The sequence below is a fragment of the Perissodus microlepis genome, chromosome 3 (assembly GCF_051167445.1).
Source record: "Perissodus microlepis isolate ML-2025 ecotype Zambia chromosome 3, ASM5116744v1, whole genome shotgun sequence".
In the NCBI taxonomy this organism is placed as follows: domain Eukaryota; kingdom Metazoa; phylum Chordata; class Actinopteri; order Cichliformes; family Cichlidae; genus Perissodus; species Perissodus microlepis.
The window spans coordinates 52,081,728-52,101,403 of NC_140463.1; the positions used below are offsets into that span (position 1 = coordinate 52,081,728).

At 41.9% G+C, this 19,676-nt stretch overlaps 1 protein-coding gene across 1 annotated transcript; it reads right to left on the bottom strand.

The window, feature by feature from the left end:
• Positions 1-9,652: 9,652 nt before the first annotated feature.
• On the bottom strand, positions 9,653-13,044 carry LOC146391918 (uncharacterized). The gene is made up of 6 exons (XM_084917299.1): positions 13,008-13,044; positions 11,555-12,040; positions 11,219-11,314; positions 11,005-11,072; positions 10,451-10,494; positions 9,653-9,704 (listed from the first exon to the last, which is right to left on the bottom strand). The coding sequence occupies exons 1-6, from the start codon at positions 13,042-13,044 to the stop codon at positions 9,653-9,655; spliced, it is 783 nt and encodes a 260-aa protein (XP_084773425.1).
• Positions 13,045-19,676: the final 6,632 nt, after the last annotated feature.

Below are 19,676 nucleotides of genomic sequence, written 5' to 3' on the forward strand. Positions count from 1 at the left end.
CTGTCATAGGGCGAGAGGCAGGGTACACCCTGGACAGGTCACCAGTCTGTCGCAGGGCCAACACACAGGGACAGACAACCATTCGCACTCACTTTCATTCACACCTAGTGACAATTTGGATTATCCAATTAACCTATCCCCACAAGCTGCATGTCTTTGGACGGTGGGAGGAAGCTGGAGTACCCGGAGGGAACCCACGCAAACACGGGGAGAACATGCAAACTCCACACAGAAAGACCCTGGCCTGATGTTGGAATTGAACTCAGGACCTTCTTGCTGTGCGGCAACAGTGCTAACCACCGTGCTGCCCTAAATAGAAAACAATAGAAAGAAAAATAATCTTGTAACAGTGCACATTTAGTGCATTTAGTGCAATTGGCTTCAGTAGAGGCATTATTTCAGCTTTTGCTCCCGTTTGTAAACCCGCTTGTTCCCATGATTACGCATCATAACTCATCATCATTATTCATCTATGTATTACTTTTATGTATTAGTCATCTATTTGTTGTAATCATCTATCCTTGCAGTTGTTTATTCCACAAAATAAATTATATTATCACACTTCTGGCCACATAGCGCTGATATTCACTGCACATGCCCATTTTAACCTTAACCAGAGGGTTTAAAAACAAACAAACCAGTGTTTACATACCATATCTGCTTCTGCCGTGGCCTGGTGGACAAAAAATTGGCTAAGGTTCCCCGAGCTTTCACGCCCCTCATGTTCTTCATGTGGCCACCATTAGAAGCAGTGCAGTGCGCTTTATAGGTGTTATGGTGACCTTTTTCCAGCCAGGTGTTTTCCTTTTCCCATTCCTCCCTGTACTTTTGCAGTCTTTTTTTATTTCTCTGAGGGGAACAAACATTGCTCGCTCATGAGGGTGTCACCGCAGCCGCTCACACTGCTCACGCACAAACACGTAAACGTCGGTGAAAAAGACGGAGCAGCACGGCTGTGCAGCGTGTGATCTGGACACAAGCGATGGAGGCACAACTTGTAGAACTTTGGAAAGCTCATCCAAGCCTTTTCAATGTGGCATCACAAAATTATCACGACCACAACAACCATGAAAATAGTTGGATTTACACTGCTGCTCAATCACAGCTGCCTGATCAATGTTTTTCATTTCATTCAATTTAGCAAAGTTGATGGTGGTGGTGTGCGTGTCTGTGTGAGTGAAAGACACAGAGGGAGAGCGAGCGACAGATTTTCTGTTATAACCTTCATTTTATGGAGGCACAGTGTGAGCACTCAGGTTGCACCAGAGCATCGGGCGATATAGTGTGAGACCCTGCATCGTGACCTACGAACTTATAACCCCTGCGAGCCAATCGTGCAGTTTGAAAATTGCAGTGTATGCCCAGCTTTAGGTGTACTGTCGTCCGAGACTTGCACCGCAGTGTCGGCGTTTGTTTCCCTGGCCCGGGCATTTTGACTAGAGACCGGCCCACCAGGTATTAAAGCTGTCAATAGAAAATTGTATTTAGTAGTCAGTATAATCTTTTAATAATATAAGTTTACATATGGTAGTGATAGGATGTGCGATCCTTAATAGTCTGCAAAAGCTTTGCGTGCATTCCAGAGTGCTCTGGCATTCACACCCACATCCTGGGAGCATGGGAAAGGTCGTACCTTGTCTTATTGTTTTACGGTAGGATAAACGTAGCTATGTCAGTTTTAGTCTGAGTGCCCTTTTTTACATATAGATGAACTGTTGGATTTTCCAGACCAGCAGGTTAAGGGAAGTCGGTTATGGGGTCACACTCTGACACACACACGCACACACACACATACATATACACCTCCACATTCCAATGTAAGGAACAAACGCCCACTGAAGTATAAATAAAGACCAGGGCAGTCTCAGAGTTGCAAGTCTCTGAGCCCTCACTCTCTCGTGCGAGCGCTCTGGTGGCTGCCCTTGCTAGCAAGAAAACCTGTGTTTCTCCTCTCTGATTCTCTGCTGAAGAAGTGTTTTAGAATACATCTCTTGACAAAAGCCATAAAGCCTTTGAATTAAAACAAACGCTGTTGTGACAGTGATGTACAGTCTTGTTGGTATATGTATGATTTCTATACATTTTACATCAGATAAAAACTTTGGTTGTAAGCTTCAGATAATTATTTAATAAAAGCGAGACATTTTAAATCAGAATAAGAAAGAAAAGTATTTCTTTGTGCCCCCCTTTCCCTGTTAATGCCCTACCTGGCCCCCTGGCAAAACTTTGCTAGACCCACCCCTGCACAGTTACCAGCTGTCAGCTACATAGAAAAGGATCCTGGTGTTATTAGTCTCTCAGAAACAGTTCATAACTTCCCTTCAACTCATTCATGTCACCTAAAAGGTAAACCTGTTTCTCCATCACAGCTCTGATGATTCAGTAAGGACATCTCCTGGTTTCATCTTCATGTTTCCATCTCACCACATAACCAAACCGATATTATGACCAGCAGCTTTTACAGCTGTAGCTCAGCATGAACGTTTTGTTTTGGTTTTTTTCTGCCCATGCCTGTGATGCCGCCCCCACCACGCTTTAATCATGGACTGTATTTTAGGTGTTGCATTTTTTCCTTGTTAATTGCGTAGAATGATGCACAGACTGAACCTCAGCCAAGACCAGTGCGCTGGAAAAAACTTGACAGACAGGGAGATTTTATTCCTCAAAGACCATCATCCAGTCGAAGTACTAGTTGCATGCCACGTGGTCAGTATTCTCACAACCATTGATTTTATCTCACAACATCTTTTCACCAAAGAATTTCAGTAAGTAAATATTCTTCAATCTCTTTTTTCCCCCAGTGTCCGCGGATCAGCATCAATGTCCACGTGAAGAACCTAGTTATGTTGCCACTGTCAACCCAACAAAAGGTACTTTACCTTCTTTTATATATTGTGATTCCTTTTTTAAAGTTTACTTTTATATTTGTTGTTATAGTTGAGTTAGGCAGGGCTTTTGTGCAGTCCTAAGAAACATACTGCCTAGAGTGTTTTTCACTTTGTGGAAGAGTTTCTTTATTTTTTTTCTGTTAGTGTGTGGAACTGAGGTGCTTCGTCAGGAGCTCCTTCAGTTGTTGGAGGATGGAGAAGAGGACGCAGCCATGACTTGTGAGACGTCGTCTGAGTCAGCTGCTACTCACTGGGCGATCAGAAACATGGTGTCCTTGCAAAAGTGGAAAGAGGCCAGGCCTTGTCTTATAGACAATATGTTAGCTACTCTGGATCCACAGTCACACCGTGTGTGTCAGTGTGGCAAACAAGTAGTTGTGAGGTGTCTGGACTGCCTGCCTCTTCCATTCCTTTGTGCTGACTGTGATATTGCAGTTCACACACGCTTTGTCCTGCACAGCAGAGAGGTAGTAACAGGAGGGTTTTTGAAGCCTTCATCAGAGTTTCACAAGCCAATAGGTACGGTTTTTAAGTCTTATGCATTTCTCTCTATGTACTATGAGTGGGTGCTGTTATTGTATATTTATTGTGTATCATTTAATTTCCAATTCTTTTTATATATATTGTGTGTTTTTAATGTTAGTTCGGCTGTAGCCTGTGCAAAGGCCAGACTATGTGTGTGTCTGCCCAGCAGGTAACGTTGAGGTTTCACCCGGTGCAATTGTGGCTCTTGTAACCATAAATGGTAAGTTGCTCTTTTGTCACACAGTACATACACAATAGAGGTGTTTTCAGGTTTTAGTGCAAATTGTACATTGCTACATTGTTTTGAATTACCCTCGGCCCGCAGTATATGTGGGCACCTGTCAAAGGTCATTTGGATTTACCAGACCGCTTTGAAAACAACATGAAATCTTCACAACATGAAAAAAATGAATGTCTTTGTTGAGCCATGACTGGATTTATCCTTATCCTTCCTAAAGGCCGTTATAACCTTGCACTGCCAGTGGTGAGCTGCACCAGCTGTGACCTAATGTGGTCCCCCTCAGTTAAGGACTTCCAGGGTGGTGGATATTGGCCTGGCACCTTAAATTTCTGCACCCTGTTTTCAATGGATGTCTTTCAGTCTTTCTATGACATTAAGAAGCTGCACCAGGGATGTCACTTAAGGCATTTGTCAAAGTGCTGGATGAAAGAACAGCCCATTTTGGAAGGGTGAGTTTCTAAATTTGTCAAGTTTAAGGAAATTGTGCAAATCAATGTTTATGATGACTGTCCTTGAATATTCTGTTGTTTGTCCTCTACTTAAAAGACTGGCAGAATATCAGCTGATGCCTTCAGTAAAAGTTTCTTGGAGTGGAGTGCTGTAAAGTTTGAGGTGGACAGGATGTGCAAGGAGCCATGCTTTAGCTGCCCTGCCTGCACTCCAGACATGCTCGCCGTGTCAGTTGATGGAAACCGCAAGCTTTATTGCTTTCAATCAAATGCAAGGTACGTTATGCATTGTGTACATAAATCAAATATGGATTTGTACAAAAATTGTATTTTGATGTTTCTTTTCAAACAACTGTCACTGTGTTCGTTCAGCACTTCAGAGCAGGGGAACTTTGAAGGTGTCTTCATTGAAAAAGATGAAGAAGTTGCTGAGTTTGTGAAATACATCCACAGACACACAAATGATGTAAGATACACATAAATATCAGTGCTGTCAGCGTTAATCTTGTTAAAATGACGTTAACGCCATAACCATATACACATACGTGTGTGTGGATACATATTTGGATGGGTGGATATTTATTTTGTTTTTCTCTTGGTGTTGTCGTAATACTATTTACTTGACTTTATCTTAATGCATACTTCATTTTGTCACCATGTGTATTTAAAAAATAAAAACGTGGTTTTTATGAGGTGTTGTGTGAACGTGACTTAAGGCTAATTCAGCTAATTCTTTTGCATTTGTGTTAAAAAAGTTTGTCCCTGATAGGGCGTAATCACGTCGTGTCTTTGAGTGTATAGGTCCCAGGGAAAGGGTTGTGTGGATCTTCATCTTGGACTGCAGCAAAGGAGTCGACCAAAAAGTCCACTGTTGGATGAAGAGGGCATGGAAATAGCTGTTTGTTTGCTGTTAGTCCTCCTAGCTGCATTGGACATGTTTCGAGGGGAGATCTTTGCTTACCCCCTTTTTCTCCAGAGGAAGTTGGCAGCTAGCGTCCCAGGACATATTATGTTCCCTTGCTCCGATGTGGCCTGTAAATATTTCCCATATTTAACCAACGTGGCTCAGCAGCGCCCTGAGCTGAGGAACCTCTTGTCAATGCGTCCTTTTCTCTCCGTCATGCATGCAAAAGCTCACACTTGGATATGCGAGGTATACTGCAGCTTGTAGTCTTGGATACGTTTAAGACATTTTGTTATAAGGTTGGATGAATTCAGCAGTCATGTATTGTGACCTCCTTTCTATAGATCAAATGGGGAGGTGCGTTTCAGGATGGGGCCGGTTCTACAGTTGGAGAAGAGGTGGAGCAAGTAAACAGTTTCCTGTCTAGGGCGGCCATCACAACGAAGTACATGTCTAAAGCAGGTGTGTGTCTGTGTGTGAGATTCCACTCAGTCTCCTGCTCATTCATTCTTATTTGTATACTAACTGAAATGCAGGGCGAACAGACATGCTGACCCTCCTGGCTTTGGGCTGGAACAAAAGGAAAGTGGAACAACTGGGCCGCACTTTGAGCCAGAGATATCTATCCTCTCACTTAGAAACGGATCAAACTGATGGCAGCCTTGGAGTGTTGCAGGCACGAATAGAGGAGCTTGTCGTCATCATCAGAGTGCGAACACAAAGTCTTTACAGACAAAATGGTGTCCCAGTTTCTTTGAAATGGACCGTTTGATGCTCAGTTTGTACAGCTTGTACAGCTACTTTGTAAACAGAATAAAATCAGATCCAGGTTTGTTTAAGCTGGATGTGATTTGTTCTAGCAAACAAATTGATGAGTGTAGATTAAAATGTAAATATATGCATTATGTGAAGGTGCTCCTTTTTATGATTATTTACAGATAGCAACAAGAGGCGCCACAGAATTCGCAAGGTCATCTTAGATGAGAAGAAACGCTTGGCATCAGTGATGCCCTCATCCAGACCGACGTTTGGCCCTGGCAGAGCACAAGTGAACGTAAGCTCTTGATATCTAAATATCCTTTTTAAACAAACTCCCAGTATCTGAGCAGCAGTTGAATGTTTTGTTCTTGAATCATAATATGCTACTATGTTTTCCCATCTGATGTTGTTAAACTGTAGCTGCTGCTGACCTCCGGACAAAGAGAAAGGTCTTTGAGAAGGTGATGGCTGTGAGGCGCCTGAGAGAGGAGGAGATGATCCTTTGCAGGGAGATGCAGCATCACTGGACAGTGTTGCGAATGCGATCTGTGGTGTTGGGGACAATCTCCTCAGACTGTAAGCACATCTTTTATTTATTTATACATTTGGTGATGAATTGATTGAAAATAATAGCAGATGCTAAAGTCTTACTGGATCTTTTACCTATATTTGGGTTGCTAGCTGACACTGCCTTCTCCCTTAAAAAAAGTTTAATTATGATCCTAATTCCTTGTGTTTATGAGGTGAGGTTTTTGTTTGTTTGTTTGTTTGTTTTACTTATATTTAATAGGTTTGTTGTTTTTACAGCCTCCCTTGTTGGCATGTCGGAGGATGCACAGAAAGGACTCCATAGCCTGGTTTAAAAACAGCAAAGTGAACTGAAAGCTGAAACGCTCAAAGTAAAGGACGTGTACAAGAGAATCCTCAGCCACCAACCACTCCTGGAAATGGACTCGGAGGAGGAGGAGGACATTCCAGACGATGCCGCTGAGAGTGATTTTAGCACTTCTGATGAAGACTGATTGTGTCATCATTGATGTTATGTTTGGTAAAATAAAAAGTTAATCACATCTGTTTAATGTGATTTTTATAATGTCTGTTTTAGAAATTGCTTATCATAAACAGACCTTTTACATGTTGAGAAGAAAAATGTAATTCCCTTGGTGCAGTTGTTTACCCTGAATCATTCTTTCCCATCTAATTTAATGACTAGTTTACATGTTCAGATACAATAACATAATTTAATTCATGGGATGCTTTCTGGGCTGCTCAAATTACCACAACATTTAAAAGCACCAGGCAGCACACTCACAAGGACATTTTTTGTTCAGTGTTTTGTTGAAGAAATCAACAAGTACAACTGAGATGTTTGCTGTAGTGGTGAGTTTGTTAAGAAGCATGCCAGCACACTGGTGAACTGACAGTCCCAGAATGCACCCGAGCCAGTGACTCGCCCCAGAACAAATGAAATTAATTATCTAGAAAGACAACCGTGATCAAAGACTAAGTAAAAGAGTAGGAAACAAAAGATAAGGGAAGGTACTGTGGGGTAGGAAAGAAAGGCCAGAGCTGTGCAAAATGACCTCCAGCAGGCCACAAATATGCACGTCTGTTCAAGCGGTCAGATACTGACTCCATGAGGGTGGTATGAGGGAGACGTCCACAGGTGGGGGTTGTGCTTACAGCCCAACATCGTGCAGGATGTTTGGCATTTGCCAGAGAACACCAAGATTGGCAACTTTGCCACTGACGCCCTGTGCTCTTCACAGATGAAAGCAAGTTCACACTAAGTACTTGTGACAGAGTCTGGAGACATATTGGAGAACCTTCTGCTGCCTGAAACGTCCTCCAGCATAATGGTTGGGCAGTGGGTCACTAATGGTGTGGGGTGGCATTTCTTTGGGGGACCGCACAGCCCTCCATGTGCTCGGCAGAGGTAGCCTGACTGCCATTAGGTGCTGAAATTAGATCCTCAGACCCCTTGTGAGACTATATGCTGGTGCGGGTGGCCCCGGGTTCCTCCTAATGCAAGACAACGCTAGACCTCATGTGGCTGGAGTGTGTCAGCAGTTCCTGCAAGACGAAGGCATTGATGCTGTGGACTGGCCCGCCCATTCCCCAGACCTGAATCCATTTGAGGACATCTGGGACATCATGTCTCACTCCATCCACCAACTGCACCACAGACTGTCCAGGAGTTGGCAGATGCTTTAGTCTGGGAGGAGATCCATCAGGAGACCATCTGCCACTTCATCAGGAGCATGCCCAGGTGTTGTAGGGAGGTCATACAGGCATGTGGAGGCCACACAGACTACAGAGCCTCATTTTGACGTGTTTGAAGGACATTACATCAAACCCGATTAATTATTCTGTATTGCACTGATCAAGGAACCAACCCAATAGGAGCTAAAGGCATCCTCTTCACATTACTTAACATAGTAAGTTTATACTATGTTTAATGTGCATTTTCTTCATCAGTCTAGAACATAACATGTTAGCGCTCCCTGGTTCTTTTTGGAGACAGGTCCTGAGACAGCAGGCAGCTTTGGAGAACTCATGCCAGCTGTGGTAATTAAGGAATACTTTGATTTAATATTGATTTCACGACAACTATCCTCAGGCACATATTCCTGGATATATACAATGACACGAGTAAACTCCCATTTTAGAATCATGGCCTTCTTTGATCTGACTCACTGCCTCAGACTTTGGACCTGTGTCCCCAAAACTACAGAGAATCCATGACACTGGGTAAGAGGCCTTGATCATGTTATAAGTGAGAGAGTTTGGTGTAACAGTGGTTGAACATGCCAAATCCATCCACAACATACTGCCATTCCCCAGCTGTAACCTGCATATGCATCAGACCAAAACTCAGTACCATAGCCACATGATAGACATACAGATGAGGGTAAAGGGCTGTGTCATGTTGCCAGATAGCTTCATCCCAAAAAAGAGAAACATTCTTCAAAAACAAAAGTTTGTGAATATTTGCTGTATTGCCAGGCCTGAACCAACCTGTTAAACTTATCAAATTATTGTCATAGATATGAACCTATTGATTGAAACAGAATAATCCATTCAAGCCTCCATCATTATCCAAGATCACTGTTAGTATTCAGATTATTTTATCTCTATTTTCCTCTAGAATGTTTTGAAAATCAGTATTTGATCAACAGACTTTTTAAAAGTGTATTTTGATCCTATTGTTTACGCGTGTAATTGCATTTTTATTGACATTATGACAGGAAAACCCTTAATCAAATTGTATCTTTGGTATCTAATAATAATATTAACAATAAAAATAATGTTACATATGCAATATGCACACAATAATGATGTGCAAACAAACAGGAAAAATAGAAAAAAATGACAATTAAAAAAAAAAAAACCCTGTATATACAAACCACATATGACCACGACTCCAAATGTGCAATTGTCACTGCATCTAAACATGACAGATGACATATTACAAAAAGGTAGAAACGTATAATATACAACATGTTGTGAAGCTGCTACTGGTGCAGTTAACTTTGCTTTAGGCTCCCATACACAGTACTGCTGACCCTAATCACCTCATACAAGATGTTACTTACTTTACGTGCAGTGCAGTATTACTTTAACTTGCAACATGTTATAATAGCCAAGTCACTTCTATATTTATGAGCATGTAGACAATAATGTTGGCTGATATGTAAAACTATGAGATATCGAGTGCTGGGAAGATATTATTGATGGATCAGATTCATGAATGTTTTAGGTACTTAAGCCACAATTAGAGAGTGAAACAGAGACTGACACTGGTTAGAATTGTATAGTAAATATTTTATTTTGAACTTTTATGCTGAACTACAAACTGTGAACTGTGCGACCTGTGGTGCCTGGTTTACTGTGTGTAAAACTGCGCAGGTTCCCATGTGTCATCCCACACTTTGCCACTGTCAGGAGAAAAACATAACAAACAACAACCACAACCACACACACACAAAATAGGATAATTTAGGTTGTGACATATGACAATTTTTTAGGATGAAATATCTTCTATATTCATGTCATGCTTTATACACCTTCATTGTAATATAAATTAATCAAATCAAGTCAGAGAGTAATAATATATGAAGTAGACGTCAAGCAGGACCACAGCAGCAGCCACGATGCTTCAGAACCTGCTGGATGAGAGAGCACAGAAACTCCAGGGAAGAAGTTTAGTTAGTAACATGCATGAACTGCATTACTGAGACATGTATGTTTACAGATGGTGGTGAGGGAGAGGGGGAGAGGTTTTAGTAAAAGGAGATGTGACTGCATCTTCAACCAATACTGAGCCTGCATAACCCTGAAAGAGACAGACAGAGACGGGGGGGGGGGGGGGGGGGACACTAACCCCCAGCAGTCTGGTCCTGTGACAGCATAACTAAGGGCTGACCTGAACCAGCCCTAACTATAAGCTCTATAAAGAAGTAAAGTCTTATGCCAACTCTTAAAAGTCTTGACCACGTCCACCTCCAAAACTCATAATGAACTTTGGAGGTGGACAGCTATCAAGCTCCTCACAGAAGAGCAGCTTGACAGCTAAAAGCTCCCAATTTACTTTAGTCCAAATACATGAATTCAAATTGAGGTGATAACTATTTATCAACAATATGAATGTCTGTTCCCGTCCAACAAAGTTGTTACTACATACCATGTTGAGCAGGGCTTCCACTTGACTTTAACTTCTTCTTTTTCCTGAAAAACATGATATAAACAAACGATTAATTAAGAAAGACATGCAAGTTGCATACAAAAAGGAGCTTATAAACATTTGTGTACTATTGAATGGCTCAATATATTATACAAGTAGTTTACAAAAACATAAGAACCACTACAATGCTTGTACTGCCAGCATCGAGTGCATGTCAGCAAAGCAACACTGCTTACATTGTGGCTCACAAGCAAAACTAACTGAAGCAGATGTTACTGAATGGGAAGGAGCACCTCCACATCAATCACTCCTTCTGAGCATGATGTCAGGAGGACTTTAAAGCACGTAAACATCAGGAAGGCAGCACGACCAGGTCGTATCAGGTGGTATGTTCCTATTTAATGTCCTATTTGGAGCGAAATACAGACTCAGTGTCTGAATTAGTGTCGATTCATCAAATACAAAAGCTTATGGATAGTCAGTCAGGCACAGTTCAAATCCGGGAAGTCCAAAGACGTAAACAAATCTTCACAGCAGCAGGCTAAATTACTTACATTTACAACTCTCCTGTCTACTATCTCTTCATATTTGAAAATCTTCTGTGTACGGTGTTTTCGGCATTCTGAAAAATAACAAATGAAATATTTACATGAGGTCTGTAAAACTGGAGAAAATGAAAGAATGAAAAAAGAGAAGAAAAAAGAAATCTTATCAAACTTAACGAACCTGTCGTGTGTTTTGTACATTTACAATAACATAACGTCTAACCTTTCCTTTTCCTTTTTTTGGTTGGGACATCCGAGGTGTACGCCGTAGAAATTGAGGGAGATGGAGGAAGTGGAGATGGAGAGGAAGATGCAGGAGGAAGCAGAGATTAAGAGGAGGATGCAGGAGGAAGCAGAGATGAAGAGGAGGATGCAGGAGGAAGCAGAGATGAAGAGAAGGATGCAGGAGGAAGCAGAGATGAAGAGGAGGATGCAGGTGTAAGCAGAGATTAAGAGGAGGATGCAGGAGGAAGCAGAGATGAAGAGGAGGATGCAGGAGGAAGCAGAGATGAAGAGGAGGATGCAGGAGGAAGCAGAGATGAAGAGGAGGATGCAGGTGTAAGCAGAGATGAAGAGGAGGATGCAGGAGGAAGCAGAGATGAAGAGGAGGATGCAGGAGGAAGCAGAGATGAAGAGGAGGATGTAGGAGGAAGCAGAGACCGAGAGGAAGATGCAGGAGGAAGCAGAGATGAAGAAGAGGATGCAGGAGGAAGCAGAGATGAAGAGGAGGATGCAGTAGGCAGCAGAGATGAAGAGGAGGATGCAGGAGGAACCAGAGATGAAGAGGAGGATGCAGGAGGAAGCAGAGATAAAGAAGAGGATGCAGGAGGAAGCAGCGATGAAGAGGAGGATGCAGGAGGAAGCAGAGATGAAGAGGAGGATGCAGGAGGCTGACAGAGGGAAGATGTTGGTTCAGGCTCTAAATGAAGAATAAATTCCTGGTTTAGAGCCTCTGGGTCTGGGACTGGTCCAGCATCCACATTGTCAGCAGAGGATGGTCCAGCTGCTGGTGTAGAACTTTTAGCAGGAGGTGAAACTTGTAATTCTGCAAAATGTTAAATACTAAATATTCATTAAAAGGGGTTGAAAATGTACAGTACACATAAACACATAATAAGTAGTGATTTGCATGTTTTCAGTTAGGTTTTTACTAAAGTTACAACTTGTAAATATTGGCATCAAATAAGTCATCTCACACCCTCACTGACCCAAATCATCCAGTACAAGTGCCCTCGGGGGTAGTGTGACATCTGTAGTGCTTTTCTACTTTGTACATTAATAAATTAATGAGTGTGACTATAAATCCAGAGAGCTAATGACTTTTATCCTCTGATGACACTACTTTTCTGAATTTGTAGTGCATAACATTTGACACTTCAACCTACTGTGACTTAAGAGTTTTGTACAGTGGTGATGCTAACGACCTCAGGGAGGTAATCAGGTGACCTCTTAAGAAGTATATAAGTGTATAAGAATCTTTGTGTTCATATTGGTAACATGTTTACATATGTATTTGTTATACTAGAAAGTCTCAAAGAGAATTATCAGGTGTGGTGTTCGAGAAGATTTATACAATTACATTTGTATATACATTAGTGTGAAAGACCATAATATACACACACACATATACAAAATTGTTAAGTCAGGTAACACCAGAGGTTCTCGATGGCTAGCTTTGGTGATGTGAACACCACATGGGGAGGTAATAAGGCATATATAACACTATTTTCATGTTAGCCACAGGACATGTAGGGCAGCTGTCACCTCACAGCAAGAAGGTTACTGGTCTGAAACTTGGCTGAATAATAGAATAGAACAGAATAGAGTAGAGTTGAATAGAATAGCTGGTGACTCTGAACTATCCTCGTCTTCACCATCTTGTTTGTCTCTATGTACCTCGTGGTGAACTGCCTACTTATCTAGGGTGTACCATGAGTATCACCCAAAGACAGCTAGGATAGGCTACCTGATAAGGACACCTGGTTACAGATAATGGACAAAGCATATCTTACTTCTCAGAAGGTGTTCATAAAGTTTCCTCATCTTCATGAGGATGTCACGTGCAGCACCTTCCGCTGGTTCGATGTGAGCGATCACATCCCCTACTATACGGCCCTTACGGTCAAACTGTCCAAGAAACAGAATTGGCTGGTAGCCCAGGGCGTGTAGTTTTGAAACCTGCAAGAACAACAAAGAAAAACATGCAGCCAGTCTTTCATGTAAGCAAACGGATGTATAACAAACCTTTAAGTTTCACATCTTTGTTGTTTTATTGTTGTAGATAGTTAAAAAGTATTTATGGCGACCAAACCTGTAACTGTATGATAAAATCCATCTTGAAATGTTTTGTCTCTCAGTTAATAGCTGATTCAATTAAAAATCAGAAGTAGCTTAAATTAAAATAGTTGAAGTTTTTTCTAGTTTGATGTCTTTAGTGTGATGATGTTATTCTGATGTGAATAACTTTTTTATTTATGCTCTTAGATAAATAAATATTTTATGTGTATATACATGTCTTGTTAGTTTCTTACTTCATGATATACAAGAAAACATTGACAACTGTGATTAATAAAGAATTGTCTAGCAGACCAACCACTTATTAGATCAGAACTTTTAAACTTACTGACAACTGGGCTGAATTAACCACCCTTCTGGCATTTCTGTTGTTTTTAACAGAGGCAGCCCAGTTGCTGTTTTTAAACTGTTCTTGTTTTTTTCCAATCCCTCCTTTACGTTCAGGCTGCCCAGGCATCCACTGCATGTCTTCCTGTTTCAGGTGTTTGCAGATCCTGTTGCAGATCTTCCACCTCTTTGTTAGTTACAGCCAGCTTTATAGAAGTGACCCCATCATAAAACCCCCATGGTGTGCTGCAAACTCTGTGTCTGTGTGTATTCACGTGCACGTGAGTGTCTGTGTGTGCGCGTACCCGTATGTCTATGTGAGTGCACGTGAGTGACTGTGTGCGCGTACCTGTATGTATGTGTGAGTGCACATGAGTGAGTGTGCATGTGGGTGAGTAACAGTTAAAGCACTGTGTGTGTGTCTGTATACATGACTTCCTGCCGGTCATAAAAGTCCATCTCCTCACCTAAGCTACACCAAATTCCTCTACACAACAGAGAAAACAGAGTTAACATATTACAAACACTGAGACCCCCACCCAGGTCTCCCCTGGGGAATTGCCACTCAACATTAACTTCTCTTTGCCTTACTTTCACCGTTCAAAGTGGGGGAGGGCCTCCTAGAAATCTACTCCTAAATTCATGACACACTCAGGCCTTTATTACATCCAGGGCAGTGTCAGTGTCTCTACAATAATTCTACATCCTACCTAACACATTTCTAAACTCTCAAATAAGCTACGCATATCTTCAAGTCCCCCTTTTTATCTGCCCTAAGGCAGATAAAACTAAACTAAATCTTTCACCATAATGTTTTCATACTGTGACTCCCCATTTCCCAAAAGTGTCGTCATGTCATCTGTGTTTGATTTGCTCCACCGTGACCTGTGATGGTGGAGTCGCCGGAGTGGATTCAGGTCTGTCTCTTGGCAATTCACTTATAAGAAAAATCACGGTTACAATAACAACAGTTATCACACCTAACACTACCGTTTCTCTCCAATTCCCCCTCAACCAGCCTAGAAAAGTTGACATGATGTAAATGTAGACGAAAGGCTCGTCTGTTTACATCTCTCCCTCACAGAAGGCTTCTCTGCAGAGCATCAAATCTGCATGGCAAAGTGACACACTTTAGGTGATCTTCATCCTTAGGAAAAGTGGTGTCAACTATTTCCCAGTCTCCTAGAATTTGTGCTTCACACAGAATCACAATTCCATCATTGGACTTCCTCTGCGCTGTCACTTTTGGAGCTTGGCACGCTCTCTCCATCCCTCGAGTTCTCACGTTCCAACGCTGCTGAAGATCTAAGGCAGAGCACGTCGTACACCTTAGTTGTCTTCCTCAACGTCAACGTAGAAAATCTTTCATTTTATTTAAAATTTTGCTGTGCGAAGTCTCCTCATGATGATCTCCTGGAAGCTCAGTAGCACAGCTCTCTGTGTGATGTCTGCTGTGCTGAAGATGATCTCTGATCCTCCTGAAGCCTCTCTCCTGGCCCCAGCTTCCCTCTTGTGGACGATCCTCTCAGCCAGTCCTTCTCGTCATGGCACCTCACGACATCTGCAAATTAAAAGATGACACTCCTCTTGTGCCACACGGCTCTCGCCATGTGTAAACTCCCCAATGAGACATGTAAAAGAATGTTGCACATTCTCTCTAAAACAATCTCCACGGTTTCCCACTTGGAGCAGCCATACTCCAACCTGTAACCCTGTGTAAAAACATTAGTCAGCAGTTACATGTTAAGCTTGTTTAACTCCAGGCTCCACCTGGAGCCTGTATCCTGGAAGACAAATCTGTTAAATCAAACTTCACATTTGCAACCAACTGTAGCCAATAAGAGTAATGAAGTATTCAGCATAAAAGACAAGTATCATGTGCAGGTTTTCTCCAATCATTAAATCACTATTATTGCCATAATTTGTCCCAAATCATGAATCATCCCAATTTATTCCACAATTTAATCAGTGACTTTCCTTAAGTTTGTCACTCACCATGAGCCCAATAGTGGTCAGATAATGAGCCCCATTTAACTATTCAGCAACCACTGCACATCTGTTCAATTGTCACTTGTCTGTCTGTGCTGAATCCTCTACATGCACTCTTAGAAAACAAACATTAGCAACACATAGGGTCAATCCTGGTGGTCAGGCGTAGGTCAACAGGTTCCAGAGGTGCTGTAAAAGGTCATAAAGTTAACACTCTGCTGTAAAAGAAGTAACACTGGTTTAAACACAGTATATGTCTCACACTATATACACTTCTCCCCTGTAATATTCAACATTTTCACAAGAAAACAGCGTAGTAGCATAATCAACATATAGCCTGTTAACACAGTTCCCTGCACACATAAACCCAGTAATCCTGTGGTAGAAAAAAACATTAACCATTAGTGTGTCCTGTTGTAACACATATCAAATCACCTGAAGAACTGTAATGCTGTAGAAAAGAGAATGCAGATGTTAGTGCTGCGCAGGTGTATACACACTTTCTCACAGTAACTTCTGTGAGCAACACAACCCCATGAATAACACACCCCTGGTAGATTCACAAACACAAAAAGTGGCATTTAAGAGTTAAATCGGCACGGCCCAACGTTCATGCAACCTAGGATGCTGCTGTCATCTTTCTGCTCCTGTAAAAGAAACACACATAGATTCATCCACCCTTTGTTATGTCCAGGTGGAGCTTAACCTTGAGTAGTGGTCAAGTCAGTCAAGTCTTGTGAGCTTTTGTCAGCTTTTACCAGTCAATCAGTTTTTTTTTCACTCATTCATTCCTTCTTTGCTGATAGTGGAATCGATTGTCGCATTTCGTTTCCACTCTCAGCAAAATGACATCATTTCAAAAAGAAAAATAAGAACTTCAGATCGGATTACCTCGCTGAATCCTTTTTGGGCAGGGACTCATTTCTAATTGTCCCAAATAAGTGGCTTTCTCCAGAGCCCATTGTAATTTTGGAGAAACTCACTTGCAACGCTTTTCTCGACGTGTCGTATAGCGCTTTTAATTCCCATCGTGCAGATCTCTCTCTGTAAGATTCTCTGTAAGATTAAGGTCGACTATTGAATGGCATATATTTTAAAGTAAAGGTTTTAAAACCAAGTTAACGCTGAAAGTACAAACGTCACTAATGTCACATAACTTTGCCGACATGTGGCCAACAGTAATATTTTAATGTTCTTCATTATTAAACATTTGCACATAAATAAGTGACATAATATTCAGTACTTACTTTAAAAGTTTACTCTTCAGCCGCCCCTCTTCCGTCGTTTTTTTCGGCAAAATTATCCACACCGACCGCCGCGCTATGGAGTCTGGGATATGTTGGGTCATGAAGTCTACACCGCCACATCCTTAAAATTCAGGGAAATGAAGGACACATTTGAAGGCCGCATTTCGAGCAGCCTTTGAATTGGGACAGCCTTAAAATGCGGCCTTTGAGGCTGCAGACCCTGAATTGGGATACAGCCCTTGGCTGATTGTGACCTACACCCATTTTCACACCTTGGCTCGTGTGATTAGGCAGAGGATCAATAGGGAGTCCATGACCCTCTTAGGGGGACACTCACACGGGACGTAAACCTGGGATTCTCCACCAGTCACTCTCAGAACTGAAGAAACTTCTTGGATAAAACGTCTTCAAGAAATTTAAAGCAGTTCAGACGCTTTTCTTTCCCAGCTCCTCAGACTGTCCACCCTGTTAGCTTGGTTAAGTAGCCATGAAGAGTAGAAGGCCAAGTATGAGTTTCAAACAGTAAACACATTTATTTTTAAACCCTGCAAATAAACAACATTAACATCAAAAGTTTTACATTTCCTAAATGTATCCCACAATCTGAATATAACACCCACTTCCCTACATTTGATCCGCTGTGTTAAATATGATTAAGAACAGAATGCAATCATTTGCAAATCCTATAAACCAGGATTTTAAATGAAGTGAGAAAATGAAACATTTAAATTTATTTGATGGCAGCATCCTCTCTCCAAAAACTAAATGCTTTACGATGTTTAGTGCTGGACCATGTTGGTTAATGTGTAAACTACTGAAACGTTCAACAGTTTCCATTTTGATTAACCTGACCAACATATAACATAGAACACCTTTGAAGTGGACCTCGCACCCTGTCGATAACTTCAAACACGTCGAGGTCTTCAGAGGCTGAACTTTGACCCAGCATCACAAGGAGCGCCATAAACACTTGTTACGGTTATTAGAAGGAAGCCAGCCTTTAGACATCCCCACAATGACATCGTGACCAAGGGTCTGTTGCATGATTTTTAACATGGCTACAATGTGTCGTCTGTTGAGTCATCGTTTAATACAACAACGTACTGAAAGAGAGCATTCAGCATCTGACTGAGCTGGACTAACCTTCCCTTTCAAAAGTGAAAACTGCAACATAAAACTGGAATACAACCAACTTCTAATGAAATGTAACATTTTATAACATGAACACAGATTCCAGGTGAGCTGTGTCTTCCAGGACTGGATTTACCAGAACAGGTATGAGGACGGTGCCTGACGGGCATGTACGAGCTGGAGTGGATCCCAGCTAACACAGGGTGAGGAGACAGACGACCGTTCACGCTCACACTTATTCACCAGTTAACCTAACCCCATTACCTGAATGTCTGTGAACTGTGGGAGGAAGCCAGAGTCCCCTGAGAGGACCCACACAAACACGGGGAGAACATCCAACCTCCACAGAGACTCTCTCTGCACTAAAAGCACAAAATAAAAATCACACCGTCATGTAATTTAAGAAACTGGTCTTAAAAAACAGTTAATCTAATATGTCCAAATGGAGCCCGTGTTAAAATCCGTACTGGGCTTCAGAACATCAAGTGAACAACGTCAAATGGGACCTGGGTGCGTTGTCTCCTGATAGAAAGTGCTGAGGATCAGAAGGACTCAGGGACAACACGATATCTGTCCAGCAGAGGGCGGCATTATTCCAAACGGCTCCATACTAGAAACATGATGTGGAACAGCTGACCTGTAGATCTGCTCAAGAACAATCGTCACAGTCTGATCACAGTCAGTCCCACATCTGCCATGTTCTCAGCTTCCTTTAGTACAGGTAGCTTTAATGATCATTTCAAGTGTGGTTGTTTCATGGAAACAGAGAGCAGACTGCAACATCCGTGACAGCCACCTCTAACACTCTGATGGACATGTGGACAGCAATGCTGCCTTGAACAGTACCGATGTTTCAGGGCTGATGATGTTTTTGGGTGGGACATCTACATCCTGACATATCAAGGTTACTTTACTTTTAGGTAAATTTGCTTTACAGAAAAATAATAGCATTTGTCATCCCTTCACAAACACACACATCGATTTAAACCTGACAGACACATATTTGGAAATTAGTCGAGATGAATCAAATCAGAAAAACAGTTATTCGTTACTAAGTTTAGTGACGGCAGCAGGGACAAAGCTGCTTTTATAAGACTTTGTCCTGCATCATTCTTATGATAAAACAGACTCAATGGCCCCAAGATATTTATATGACTGCACTTGTCCTTTACTCTCTACATGTTTGACAATCAGGTTAAGTAGAATCAAAAGTGCGTCCTCCACTCTTCTATTGGGCTTATGTGCAATCTGCATTGAATCAAGCTGAAGTTCAGTGTCTTCCATAATCACATTTCTGATGATTTTTTCAAAGACTGAGGTGAGGGCAGCAGGCCTGAAGTCGTTTAGAACTTTTGGACGACTAGATTTAGGACCAGGAACCACAACAGCTTCTTTCCAAAGAGAGGGCATGAACGATTTATTCAGAATAACCTAAAATGTAGGACTGAGTTCTTGAGCACAAGTGTAGGAGCCATATGAGTTGTTCCTTTTTGTTTTGGATTAAGAGGGTTGGTTTAAATGCACACCTTGTATTGGTGCACGGGTGTGGGGCGTGACTCGTGGGCGTGTTAGGTGATAAATGTGGTTGCACTCACCTGTTTGCTGCACCTGATGAGCAGAAAGGTAGGGTGAGCATGAGGGGAAACCTGCTGACCCCAGCTTGAGTCATTTTTGACTGTAACTTGATGTATG

Bases quoted from the DNA above. Each gene is read 5' to 3' on its own strand.
- LOC146391918 (XM_084917299.1), bottom strand. From the start codon at position 13,044: ATGAAGATGAGGAAACTTTATGAACACCTTCTGAGAA. The intron at 11,315-11,554 runs CACCTGCATCCT...AATCTCTGCTTC, and splicing joins CTCCTCTTCATCTCTGCTTA to CTCCTGCATCTTCCTCTCCA. The intron at 11,073-11,218 runs GTTAGACGTTAT...GTTATTTTTCAG, and splicing joins CAAAAAAAGGAAAAGGAAAG to AATGCCGAAAACACCGTACA.